Genomic DNA, 14,589 nt, shown 5'->3' with positions numbered 1-14,589 from the left:
ATCCAAACTCAGGTTGGAGGAACAACACCTTATGTACCGGCTGGGTAGCCTCCAACCTGATGGCATGAACATTGACTTCTCTAATTTCCATTAATGCCCCTCCTCCCCTTCTTACCCCATCCCTGACATATTTAGTTGTTTTTTTTCTCTCTCTGCCCATCACTCTGCCTGTTCTCCATCTCCCTCTGGTGCTTCTCCCCCCCTCTTTCTCCCGAGGCCTCCTGTCCCATGATCCTTTCCCTTCTCCAGCTCTGTATCACTTTCGCCAATCACCTTTCAGATAGATAGATAGATACTTTATTCATCCCCATGGGGAAATTCAACTTTTTTTCCAATGTCCCATACACATGTTGTAGCAAAACTAATTACATACAATAGTAAAAATATGATATGCATCTAAATCACTATCTCAAAAAGCATTAATAATAGCTTTTAAAAAGTTCTTAAGTCCTGGTGGTTGAATTGTAAAGCCTAATGGCATTGGGGAGTATTGACCTCTTCATCCTGTCTGAGGAGCATTGCATCGATAGTAACCTGTCGCTGAAACTGCTTCTCTGTCTCTGGATGGTGCTATGTAGAGGATGTTCAGAGTTTTCCATAATTGACCGTAGCCTACTCAGCGCCCTTCGCTCAGCTACCGATGTTAAACTCTCCAGTACTTTGCCCACGACAGAGCCCGCCTTCCTTACCAGCTTATTAAGACGTGAGGCGTCCCTCTTCTTGATGCTTCCTCCCCAACATGCCACCACAAAGAAGAGGGCGCTCTCCACAACTGACCTATAGAACATCTTCAGCATCTCACTACAGACATTGAATGACGCCAACCTTCTAAGGAAGTACAGTCGACTCTGTGCCTTCCTGCACAAGGCATCTGTGTTGGCAGTCCAGTCTAGCTTCTCGTCTAACTGTACTCCCAGATATTTGTAGGTCTTAACCTGCTCCACACATTCTCCATTAATGATCACTGGCTCCATATGTGGCCTAGATCTCCTAAAGTCCACCACCATCTCCTTGGTCTTGGTGATATTGAGACGCAGGTAGTTTGAGTTGCACCATATCACAAAGTCCTGTATCAGTTTCCTATACTCCTCCTCCTGTCCATTCCTGATACACCCCACTATGGCTGTGTCATCAGCGAACTTCTGCACATGGCAGGACTCCGAGTTATATTGGAAGTCTGATGTGTACAGGGTGAACAGGACCGGAGAGAGTACGGTTCCCTGCGGCGCTCCTGTGCTGCTGACCACCGTGTCAGACCTACAGTCTCCCAACCGCACATACTGAGGTCTATCTGTCAAGTAGTCCACTATCCAATCCACCATGTGAGAGTCTACTCCCATCTCCGTTAGTTTGTGCCTTAAGATCTTGGGCTGGATGGTGTTAAAGGCACTAGAGAAGTCAAGGAATGTAATCCTCACAGCACAACTGACCCCATCTAGGTGAGAGAGTGATTTGTGCAGCAAATACGTGATAGCATCCTCCACTCCCACCTTCTCCTTATACGCAAACTGAAGAGGATCCTGAAGAGGATGAAGCTCTTAGCTTCATCCCACCCCCTCCGGTCTTCTCCTATCATTTCGCATTTCCCCCTCCACCCACTACTTTCAAATCTCTTAGTATCTCTCCTTTCAGTTAGTCCTGACGAAGGGTCTCGGCCCGAAACGTCGACAGTGCTTCTCCTTATAGATGCTGCCTGGCCTGCTGTGTTCCAGCAGCATTTTGTGTGTGTTGTTTGAATTTCCAGCATCTGCAGATTTCCTCATGTTTGCTGTATAATTGATAGATGCAAGTTATGAGAGGCATGGGTACTTTAGAATGCGATAACGTTTCTCCCTTATCAGAGCTGAATAAAACTACAAAATACTGTAGAGATTCAGGTTAAGAGGTAAGCGATTCACAGGGGATCTGAAGTAGAACTTTTACACCAAGCGAGTGGTAAGAACCCAGAATGCACTGTTAGAGTGATGGAAGCTAAGACACTAGGGCATTTAAGAGGTGTCTAGATAAGTACTTGATTCACCTAGGCATGGAAGATTATGGACCAAGTACTGGAAGATGGGATTAATATGGGTAAGTACCCATTTGTTAGCATGGACATGGTGGGCTGAGTGGTCTGCTTCCATCTCTTTGAGTCTGTGACAACCTGAGTACAGTCCCTATAAAAAGTAAATAGTCCTCTAAAATGTTGTGCTTAAATCAACGTTTATACTTGTACTCACTTTAAAATTAGTGCCAACTACGCAAAGTTCATACCCTTGATTTTTACCTGTATAATTTACTTTAATCCTTTTCGAATCATTATCCAGCCTTCTACATGATCCCACAGTGTTGCGTCCAGGCAGTCTTGACCTCTAGCCCCATTGTGCAAAGATGCACTGTAATTCACCACAGGTCAACTGTTGAATTGACAAGTTAACTGAAAAGTCAAAAAATGATGCACATGAGAAATAAAAATAAAGTTCGTACAACCTGAAAGGGTGTTTTGGTACGTGGTCATTATCTGGGCTACAGCTGTTTACTGTAGTATTGAAAAGGGAAAAGCAAAAACTCTTTTCAAACTCTCCTCCTACCCCCATACCTATTGATGATCTTCATTTAGTGAAATACTGTTTGAAGAAGAAAAATGTTTTATTGTACTTCAAGTAGCAATGAAATATTAAACAATATTTTTTGTTCTTTGAACAAGGAACTAAATCGTACCTGCCGAGCGATGCAACAAAGAATCGTTGAACTTCTGTCCAATGTAACCAATGAAGAGATCACCAAGGAACTTTTGCACGTCAATGATGATCTTAATAATGTTTTCCTTCGATATGAAAGGTGAATGAGTAGTTTTGTACAAAAGAATTTTCTTATTTGTAAGAAGGTGAGCATGATGTCATTTTATCAAAATTTGCATTTCTTCATTGTGGTTCTTGAACACTACTAACTGATTCTATTATGTGGTTTGTAACTACAGACGTTAGAATTGCTGAGCTTTCTGAATTTTAGACTAATTTACAAGAGGAACAGCAGCTATGGGTTTACTCATTCTATAGCAGAGAGGGATAAGTAGAGACTTAGGATTTTAAATTTGTAGAACAGGAAAATATTACTTCCCTTGATTGGTTATCTTTGATCAGGAATTATTAATGCAAAATAACGTAATCAGAGATGATCAGAAATTCCTTGATAGCTCAAGTTGAGGTACGAGATAAAAACAAGAGAAATGCAGAAACTGGAATTTGGAGCTATAAACAAGCTGCTGGTTATAGGTCGATGCAGATTCTTGACCTAAAACATCATCTATCCCTCCGCCTCCACAGGAGCTGCCTGATCTGCTGAGTTGCTCCAAAACTATTGATTTTTACTTTAAATAAGAAATGTTCCAATATATCCCAGAATATTGAAAGAAACAAGTGAGAAGATTGTTGAGGCTTTGACAAAGGATCTTTGTGAACTTACGAGCAACAGGCAAGGTTCTGGTGGACTGGAGAATAGCAAACATTGCCCCTTTTGTTCAATAAGAAAAATTGGAATAATCTAGGTAGTTACAGGTCAGTGAACCTCATGTCAGTAGTAGGGAAGCTATTGGAGAAAGTTCTTAGAGGAAGGATTTATGTGCATTTGCAAAAACCATGGCCTTGATGAGGGACAGTCAGCATAGGTTTATGTGGGACAAGTCATGTCCTACTAACTTTTTTTTTTAAACTTTTTTTATTGTTTTCAAATAGTCACAGAACAAACGTGCATGAAAAAAAAAGTGTCACCCAGCCCCCATCCCCCCAACATCCCTACCAGAAAAAAGAAAAAAAAAAAGGAATGCCTGGATATTGCAGGATCCCCACAAGCTCCACGGAGTTCACAATAACTTTAGTATATATATTTATTTCTTTCCCCAAGTAACCAATTATTTCATCTTCGGAGCACCTATATATTTAATCCTGTCTTTTGTAAATAAGGGCACCAAATTTTCAAAAATGTTTCATATTTATCTCTTAAATTGTAAGTGATTTTTTCAAGTGGAATACAGCCATAAATTTCGTTCTTCCAACGATCTATACTTAGATATGTATCCGATTTCCAAGTCACTGCAATAGCTTTTTTGGCTACTGCCAATGCAATTTTTATAAATTCTTTCTGATATTTATTCAATCTGGATATCGGTTTTATCCCTTCAATATTACCTAGTAAAAGTAATATTGGGTTGTGTGGAAGTTGTATTCCAATAATTTGTTCCAGTAAAGTTCTTAAATTTGTCCAAAAAGGTTGAATTTTAGAGCAAGACCAAGTAGAATGTAAAAAAGTACCAATTTCTTGGTTACATCGGAAACACTGATCAGATAGATTTGGGTTTAATTTGTTTATTTTTTGTGGTGTAATATATAGTTGATGTAAAAAATTGTATTGCACTAATCTTAATCGAACGTTTATTGTATTTGTCATACTCTCAAGACATAGTCTTGACCAGTTTTTTTCTTCAATTTTGATATTCAAATCACTTTCCCATTTTTGTCTTGACTTATGGACTCCTTGTTTAATTGCCTGTTTTTGAATCAAATTATACATACAAGAGATAAATTTTTTAATCTTTCCTTTTTGAATTAAAGTTTCTATTTCATTGGGTTTCGGTAGTAACATTGTTTGACGTAGCTTTTCTCTTAAATAAGCCCTTAGTTGAAAGTAACAAAAAAGAGTGTTGTTTGATACTTTATACTTATTCTTTAATTGATCAAATGACATTAATATACCTCCTTCAAAACAATCTCCTATATATCTAATCCCTTTTTGAAACCAATTATATAAAAGTTGATTATCCATTGTAAAAGGAATAAATCTATTTTGAATTAAAGATCTCTTTGCTAATAAGGATTTCTTTGTCTCATCGTCAACATTTATCTTATTCCATAAATCAATCAAATGTTTTAATATAGGAGATTCTTTCTTTTCCCGTATCCATTTAGATTCCCATTTATATATAAAGTCTTCTGGTATGTTTTCTCCTATTTTATCTAGTTCTATTCTGATCCATGCCGGTTTGTCTTTCTCAAAAAAAGATGCAATAAATCTAAGTTGATTTGATTTATAATAATTCTTAAAATTTGGAAGTTGTAACCCTCCTAGCTCAAATTTCCATGTCAATTTTTCCAACGATATTCTTTACATCTTACCTTTCCAAAGAAACTTCCTCACATATTTATTCAGCTCTTGAAAAAACTTCTGGGGTAATTGTATTGGTAGTGATTGAAATAAGTATTGTAATCTAGGGAATATATTCATTTTTATGGTATTTACTCTACCTACTAATGTTATTGGTAATACCATCCATTTATCAAGATCTTCTTGAATTTTTTTCAATAGTGGTAAATAATTTAATTTGTATATGTTCTTTATATCATTATCGACTCTTATACCTAAATATTTTATACCATTTGCCGGCCATCTAAATTGGGTTATTGATCAACATTGATTATAGTCTCCTTTAGTAAGAGGTAAAATTTCACTTTTATCCCAATTTATTTTGTAGCCTGATACTTTCCCATATTCTTCTAATCTATAGGATAATTTACGCAACGATTGCAATGGGTTTGTTAGATAAAGCAGAACATCATCAGCAAATAAGTTAATCTTGTATTCTTCGTGGTTAACTCTAAAACCCTTAATATCTGGGTCCATTCTGATCAATTCAGCTAATGGTTCTATCGCCAACACAAATAAAGCAGGTGATAATGGACAACCTTGCCTAGTTGACCTTGTTAACTGAAATGGTGTTGAAATTTGACCATTTGTCACTACTTTAGCTTTGGGATTAGTATTTAAGGTTTTAATCCATTTTATAAAAGATACTCCTAATCCGTATTTTTCCAATACCTTAAATAAAAAATCCCACTCCAATCTATCAAATGCTTTTTCTGCATCTAAAGCAACTGCCACGCTCATTTCCTCCCTCTTCTGTGCTAAATGAATTATACTAAATAAGCGAGTTACATTATCTGCTGATTGTCTATTTTTAATAAATCCTGTTTGATCCATATGTACTAATTTTGGTAAGCATTTAGATAATCTATTAGATAAGATTTTTGCTATTATTTTATAATCAGTATTTAATAAAGAAATCGGTCTATATGATGATGGCTTTAAAGGATCTCTATCTTGTTTTGGCAATACTATTAAAATGGCTGTCGAAAAAGATTCTGGAAGTTTATGCGTTCTTTCCGCTTGGCGTATTAACTCCATAAGAGGAGGAATTAATAAATCTTTAAACTTTTTATAGAATTCAGGCGGAAAACCATCTTCTCCTGGAGATTTATTACTTTGAAGTGATCCTAGGGCTTCTTCGACCTCTTTCAATGTAAAAGGCATATCTAATCCCTTCTGCTCTTCCGTATTCAATTTTGGAAGAGTTATTTGTGATAGAAACCTTTCATGTTTGGAGCGTATTATATTGTAACTTCTTGTTAATAAGTTGTCTTCGTTTTTCTTCTGTCATATTTCTTTGGGATTCTTTTTCTAATTTTGTAATCTCTTTTTCCAATTGATCTATTTCTATCATATATTCCTTCTTAATTTTAGAAGTATAACATTATCTGACCTCTCAAGTATGCCTTCATTGCTTCCCACACTATAAATTTATCATCAACTGAATGTGAATTTATATCTAAAAAGAACTGTATCTGTTTTTTCATAAAATCACAAAAGTCTTGACGTTTTAATAATATTGAATTAAATCTCCACCTATAAACTGATTCCTCTTTATCTATCATTATCATTGTCATTATTAAAGGAGAATGATCTGACAATATTCTTGCTTTATATTCCACATTTTTCACTCTATCTTGAATATTCGTTGATAATAGGAAAAAATCTATCCTTGAATATGTTTTATGTCTATTTGAATAAAATGAATAATCTCTTTCTTTTGGATTAATTCTTCTCCATATATCAATCAGATTTAATTCTTTCATCAATGATAGGGTTAATTTTACTGCTTTTGATTTTGTAACAATCTTTGTTGATCTATCTAAAACTGGATCTAGACAAAAATTAAAATCTCCACCTATTAATATTTTATCATGTGCGTTGGCCAAATTCAACAAGACCTCCTGTATGAATTTTACATCATTTTCATTTGGTGCATAAATGTTCATAAGGGTCCATAGTTCTGAAAAAATTTGACAGTGTATAATTAGATATCTCCCCGCCGAATCAATTAATACGTTTTGTATTTTAATTGGTAGATTTTTGTTAACCAAAATTGCAACTCCTCTTGCCTTTGAATTAAATGAAGCTGCAATAACATTGCCAACCCAGTCTCTTTTTAATTTCTGATGTTCTATGTCTGTTAAATGAGTTTCTTGTAAAAAAGCTATATCTGTTTTCATTTTTTTAATGTATGTTAAAATTCTTTTTCTTTTTACTGGCCCATTAAGCCCAATAACATTAAAACTTAAAAAGTTTAGTAGATTAGTCATTTTTTTTTATTATATTACTCCAATCTATAATAATACCTAATCTTTCCACTTTCGTGGTATCCTGGGAAATCCTTATAAAAATCTCCGTGTTGCTATGTGTGTCCCCACCAATCATCCAGGCAAAAAGATAGAAGAAAATTAAAATATAAAGAAAAAAACAAAATACCCCCCTACTAATGTTGTGGAAAAAAAACACAACATTACCCCCCTCTTCTGTACGGGTCATGGCAACCGCCATGATTACACACGTGAATCCCGCAGTAACCGATCCAAAGCTCCCCAGCCCCCCCGCAACACAAAAAAGTATATGTATAAGAAGAGAAAAAAAATACTATTCTCATTTAGTATTTCTAAAATTTTGCTTTTCTCTTCTATAATATCCATAAATGTCCATCACTTCTGTTCGTTGGGTCTATCTTCATCTTTAATCCATTACGTTTGGAAGTCTCTATGTGTAATTAGCGAATAGATGGAAGTTCTTGTACAAACTCTTCCGCTTTTCGATAATCGGGAAAAAAATTTTTTATGTCCTACTAACTTGATTAAGTTTTTCAATGAGATGACAAAGTGATGAGGATGTTGCACATATGGATTTTTGTAAGGTGTTTCGTAAGGTCACTCATGGTAAGTTGATTCAGAAGATAAAGATGCATGGCATCCAGGGTAAATTGCAAGTTTGAGTTCGTAATGGATTACCCAAAAGAAGACAGGGAGTAGAGGTGGAAGGCTGTTTTCTTCAAGGATTGGTGCTGTTGTTATATGTCAGTGATTTGAATGAAAATGTACAGTACTGAGCATATGGCTTGGCACACATTTATAGCTAGGGGGTGCTTAAGACTTTTGCACAGTACTCTATATTGGTTAAAATAGGAAGATAGTTGGGAAACAAATAGAAGTACTTAGGTTTGTATTAGCACACAGAGAAGAAGTCATCACCCTGACACAGTGGTGTCAAAAAAAATCTCTCCCTCAATGTCGCAAGAACAAAAGAGCTAGTTGTGGACTACAGGAGGAATGGAAACAGGCTAACCCCCATTGATATTAATGGATCTGGGGTTGTGAGGGTGAACAGCTTTAATTTCCTTGGCATACACATCACCCAGGATCTCACGTGGTCTGTATGTACCGGCTGTGTGGTGAAGAGGGCACAACAGTGCTTCTTTCACCTCAGACAGTTGAAGAAGTTTGATATGGGCCCTCCGATCCTAAGAACTTTCTACAGGGGCACAATTGAGAGCATCCTGACTGTCTGCATCACTGCCTGGTATGGGAACTGTACCACCCTTAACTGCAGGACTCTGCAGAGAGTGGTGTGGACAGCCCAGCACATCTGTAGATGTGAACTTCCCACTATTCAGGACATTTACAAAGACGGGTGTGTAAAAAGGGCTTGATGGATCATTGGGGACCCGAGTCACCTCAGCTACAAACTGTTCAAGTTCCTACTAGCCAGGAAATGGTACTGCAGCATAAAAGCCAGGACCAACAGACTCCAGGACATAGACTGATTAATTCACACTGATGCAATTGTATTTCTGTTATATTGACTGTCCTGTTGTATATACTATTTATTATAAATTACAATAAATTCCACATTGCTCATTTAGACAGAGACATATTGTAAAGATTTTTGCTCCTGTATATGAAGGAAGTAAGTAATAAAGTCAATTCAATTTAAATAAGTGTTATTTGGAAATTAAAAAGATATAATAAATAATACTGTGCAAAAGTCTTATGCATCCTAGCTAAATACAAGACTTTTGCACTGTACTGTAGATAGATGGATTAAGAAGTTTGCAGATGACACTAAGATTCAGATTCAGTTTATTGTCATTTAGAAACCACAAATGCAATGCAGTTAAAAAATGAGACAATGTTCCTCCAGAATGATATCACAAAAGTACATGACAAAACAGACTACACCAGAAAATCCACATAACGTTTGGCAATCCCCAATCCAGAGTCCAGAGAGTCTGCTGCGTATTAATATCGCGCTACCATCTTAGTGCGTTCCCCGGAAAGGAGCTCCAATCCCACCAGACAAAACAAGACCAAAAACTAAAGCTACAAGACCTGCACATTTTGATTGATTGATGAAGTTGTGGAGAATATAAAAGACAAAATTAAAGGATGCAGGGATATAGATCAGTTGCAGAAATGTGCAGCGAAATGGCAGATGGAACTTAATCTGGGGCAATTGTGAGGTGTGGCACTTAAGAAGGTCAATGAAAGGAGAAGGTATACAGTTTATATCGGTCCCTAACAACACTGAAGTCCAGAGGTATTTTGGAGTCCATTGAAAGTGGTTATGTAAGTGGATAAAGTGATAAAGAAGGCATTTGGTATGTTTTTCCTCAATGATTGACTATAAGAAATATATGCTCAGGTGCCTAAAAATTTAGTCAGACCACATTTGGAGAATAGTATGCAGTTCTGGTCACTCCATTACCAGATGGATGTGGAGACTGTGGAAAAAGTGTTGAGGTGAGTTATCAGGATGTTGCCTGGATTAGAGGATATGTACTATAAGGAAAATCTGGACAAACTTGTGTTGTTCTTCATAAGAGTCATGCCTGAGGGGGGAGTTGGAAGAGGTTTTCAAATTGAGAAGCATAGATAGGGTAGACAGAATCATTTCCCCGAGGTAGAAATGTCAAACACCAGAGGATATGCTCTTAAAGTTAGAGAGGGGAAATTTTAAAGTTAAGTGAGGGGGAACTTCTACACAGAGTGGTGGGTATGTTGGCGATACACACCAAATGCTAGAGGAGCTCAACACTGTGGAGGGAAATAAAGAGTCAACATTTTGAGTGGAGATCCTTCATCAGGACTGGAAAGGAAGGGGGCAGAAGCCAGAATAAGAAGGACTGCAGAAGAATCTGACAAAGGGAAGAAGGTGGGGATCCTGGGGTAGGTGATAAGGCCATAAGGTCAGGAGAGCGGAAGAGGGGGAGGAGGGTGTGTTGGGGATGTCATTGGAAATGGAGAACAGTGTTGGATATAGAGGCTTGTGAGGTGATAGGAGAGGATAAGGAACATCTTATTTCTGTTAAGTTGGATGATGGGGTAAGGCATACTTACAGGAAAATAAGGAGATGTGGGTGAGGGCAACATCAATGGTGGTGAAAGGGAAATCCATTTTCTGACAATTGGATATTCTGGTGTGGAAAGCTTCAACCTGAGAACAGATGTAGCAGAGGAACTAAGAGAAAGGAATGGCAGGGTAGGAGGAGGTATGGTCAAAATAAATGTTGTGAGAAACAGTGGGCTTGTAAAAGATGTCGTAGATAATATGTCTCTGGAGATGGAGACTGAGAAATCAAGAAAGGGGAGAGAGATGTCAGAATTGGGCCAAGTAAATTTGAGGGCAGAGTGGAAATCAGAAGCAAACTTGATGAAATTGACGAGCTCATCATAGGTGCAGGAAGCAGCATTCATGTCGTGGAGAAAGAGTTGGGGATCATTACCAGTATAATTTTAGAACATGGACTATTCCACATTGCTAACAAAAAGGCAGATGTAGTTGCGGCCTATGTGAGTGTCCATGGCTACGTGTTTGGTTCTTAGTACATGGGAGGAACTGAAGAAGAAATTGATGAGGCCAAGTACAAGTTCCGCAGATGAAGGAGGGGGAACTGGTTAGGTCTGTTGTCCAGAAAAAAAAGTAGAAAGCCTGAAGGCTTTCCTAATAGGGCTAGAAATGTATATAGACTAGATGTCCATAATTTTAGGCATTCAGGGCAAGGGAATGGAAAGTTGTTAAAGTGATGGAGAGCATGTGAAATGTTGTGGATGTAGATGGGAAAGGACTGAACCGAGGAGGACAAAATGGAGTCAAGGTATGTGGACACAAGTTCAGTGGGGCAGGAACAGGCATAGATGTTACAACATGATAAAATATTTCCAATTTATTTGCTGAACATATTGGTGATATGTAGAAATATGACTTTGCTGTTGGTGCCTATTTAAATGTTTACCTAATTTCCCTACTCCCAGTAAAGAGATTCAATTTGTTCTCATTTCTAGGTGTATTTATTGTTAATACGTCACTGAAGAACCATAATTAGTTGCTTATCATTTGCACAGATATTTCTGAAAATCTTTGTGTTACTGTTGCATGAAGAGAGAATATGCAGGTGCGCCTACTTAATTCTATCACTAAGAGTACAGACTTGCACAATTTACCTGATATTAGAGAAAAGTTCCGAAAGAAGATTTTCACGAAATTGAAGTAGGATGTTTCTCCCAATAATATAGAGGGAAAAATAGTGGTAAATGGAATGCACTGTTATAATACTTACTTAGACCAAATCTATAAATGATGATCCAGATCTAGGTAGAAGCCAGCTGCAGACTTTGTAGTTGTTTTCTTTTTAATGGGGAGATATTCATAACAAAATTCAGGACAGATCAGTGGAGGAAATATGGTGGGAGATGGTCATAATCAGATTTAATATATATATATATGTATAATGAAATAAGTAGTGCTAAGGAGGAGAAAAATACTGAGCTAGTGTTCATGGGTTCATTATTCATTCAAAAATTTGATAGCAAAGAGGAAAAAGCTATTCCTGAAGCATTGAGTGTGGGTCTTCAGGCTCCTGTATCTCTTCCTTTGTGGTAACAATGAGAAGAGGACATGTCCTGGGTGATGGGGGTCCTTAATGATAGATACCGTCTTTTTGAAGGTGTCCTCAATGCTGGGGAGGCTAGTGCCCCTGATGGAGCCAGCTGAGTTTACAATTTTCTACATCTTTTTCTGATCCTTTGCAGTGGCCCCTCCATACTAGATAGTGATGCAACCAGTTAGAATGCTGTCCATGGTACATACGTATAAAATTCAGGAACAGCTTCCTCCCCTCTGCCATCTGATTCCTAAATGGACATTGAACCTTTGGACACTACCTCACTTTTTTTTTAATATACGGTATTTCTGGGGGGTTTTTTTGCACATTTTTAATCTATTCAATATACATATGCTGGAGCGATGTGCTACACACAGCGCTGAAATAACAACATGCAGTCGGTAAGTCATTTCGAGACTAGTTGATTCAAACTTCGCGGCGCTTGGCATTTAATCCCTAGCACCCACCCTCTCCGGGCGGAAATGACATCAGAGGTGCATTACCAAAGTCTCCCCCCCGTGCGCTGGCTATTTGTGAGCCGGTTTGCCCGCACAGAAAGTGGGTCGCCACATAAACCACCACCCCCCCCCCCAGAATCGGCGATACACCCCCCAGTGTCCACAGTCTGGATCAGCCTCTGTTTGGCAGGTCTGCCTCTGCGCCGCGGTGTCTGAAACTCGACCGGCTGCACCAAGTCCACATGGGCTGGTTTGAGTCGGTCCACCGTGAAAACCTCCTCTCTCCCCCCAATGTCCAGAATGTACGTGGACTCGTTGTTGTTGATCACCTTGAATGGCCCCTTGTATGGCCGCTGTAGCGGTGCCCGGTGTCCACCCCTTCGTACAACCACAAACTTACAGTTCTGCAGGTCTTTGGGTACATGGGTCAGGGTCCGTCCGTGCTGTGAAGTTGGTACGGGGGCCAGGTTGCCGAGCCTTTCGCGTAGTCTGTCCAGGACTGCTGCGGGTTCTTCCTCTTGCCCACTTGGGGCTGGTATGAACTCTCCCGGGACGGCCAGGGGTGCGCCATACACCAACTCGGCCGACGAGGCGTGCAGATCCTCCTTGGGCACTGTATGATTCCAAGCAGGACCCAGGGAAGCTCGTCCACCCAGTTAGGTCCTCTCAGGCGGGCCACGAGAGCTGCTTCAAGTGACGGTGGAAGCGTTCCACCAGTCCGCTTGACTGTGGGTGGTAGGCAGTTGTGTGGTGTAGCTGCGTTCCCAACAGGCTGGCCACAGCCGACCACAGGCTGGAGGTGAACTGGGCGCCTCTGTCGGAGGTAATGTGGGCTGGTACCCCGAAGCGTGCTACCCAGGTTGCGATCAGTGCTCGGGCGCAGGAATCGGCAGATGTGTCAGTGAGCGGGACCGCCTCTGGCCACCTCGTGAACCGGTTTACCATAGTTAGGAGGTACCGCGCTCCTCGGGACACTGGTAGGGGGCCCACGATATCCACATGAATGTGGTCGAACCTACGGTGGATGGGTTCGAACTGCTGCGGCGGGGCTTTAGTGTGCCGCTGCACCTTGGCTGTTTGGCACTGTGCGCACGTTCTGGCCTATTCACTGTCCTGCTTGTGAAGTCCGTGCCACGCAAACTTGCTGGAGTCCAGCCGGACGGTTGTCCTGATAGATGGGTGCGCCAAACCGTGTATGGAGTCGAAAACTCGCCACCTCCAGGCTGCTGGGACGATGGGGTGAGGTGGGACGGTAGCCATGTCACAGAGGAGGGTCCTATCACCTGGGCCTACAAGAAAGTCCTGCAGCTCCAAACCCGAGACTGCGGTCCTGTAGCTGGGCATCTTGTCGTCTGCCTGCTGCGCCTCTGCTAGTGCTGCATAGTCCATCCCCAGGGACAGGGCCTGGACAGCTGGTCTGGAGAGTGCATCCGCCACGACGCTGTCCTTTCCCTAGACATACTGGATGTCCGTCGTGTACTCGGAGATGTAGGACAGATGTAGCTGCTGGCAAGCCGACCATGGATCGGACACCTTTGTGAACGCGAAGGTCAACGGTTTGTGGTCCGTGAACGCGGTGAAGGGCCTGCCTTCTAAGAAGTACCTGAAATGCCGGATTGCCAGATACAGTGCCAACAGCTCCCGGTGGAAAGCACTGTACTTGAGTTCGGGTGGTCATAGGTGCTTGCTGAAGAACGCCAGGGGTTTCCAGTGCCCCTCGATGAGCTGCTCCAGCACCCCACAGACTGCTGTGTCGGATGCGTCCACCGTGAGGGCGGTTGGAATGTCCGTTCTGGGGTGCACCAGCATTGCGGCATCTGCCAAAGCTTCCTTGGCTTTAACGAAAGCGGCCGCAGCCTCTTCGTCCCAAGTAATGTCCTTGCCTTTACCCGACATCAGGGTGTACAAAGGGCGCATGATACGGGCTGCTGAGGGGAGGAAACGGTGGTAGAAGTTCACCATACCAATGAACTCCTGCAAGCCTTTGACTGTGTTGGGCCGGTTAAAGTGGCGGATCGCGTCTACCTTGGCGGGCAGAGGTGTTGCCCCGTCTTT

General features: G+C 40.4%; 1 protein-coding gene across 4 annotated transcripts in view; it reads left to right on the top strand.

The window, feature by feature from the left end:
• Positions 1-14,589, top strand: part of tom1l2b (target of myb1 like 2 membrane trafficking protein b) — a 149,317-nt gene that overhangs the window by 71,457 nt on the left and 63,271 nt on the right. For all 4 annotated transcript variants that reach the window (XM_073061019.1, XM_073061018.1, XM_073061017.1 and 1 more), the window contains exon 8: positions 2,687-2,820. In XM_073061019.1, coding sequence (XP_072917120.1) covers positions 2,687-2,820 — 134 coding nt within the window. The remainder of the gene's footprint in view (positions 1-2,686; positions 2,821-14,589) is intronic.

The sequence above is a fragment of the Hemitrygon akajei genome, chromosome 11, assembly GCF_048418815.1.
Source record: "Hemitrygon akajei chromosome 11, sHemAka1.3, whole genome shotgun sequence".
Lineage (NCBI taxonomy): Eukaryota > Metazoa > Chordata > Chondrichthyes > Myliobatiformes > Dasyatidae > Hemitrygon > Hemitrygon akajei.
This window is presented reverse-complemented; position numbering and strand designations above follow the sequence as displayed.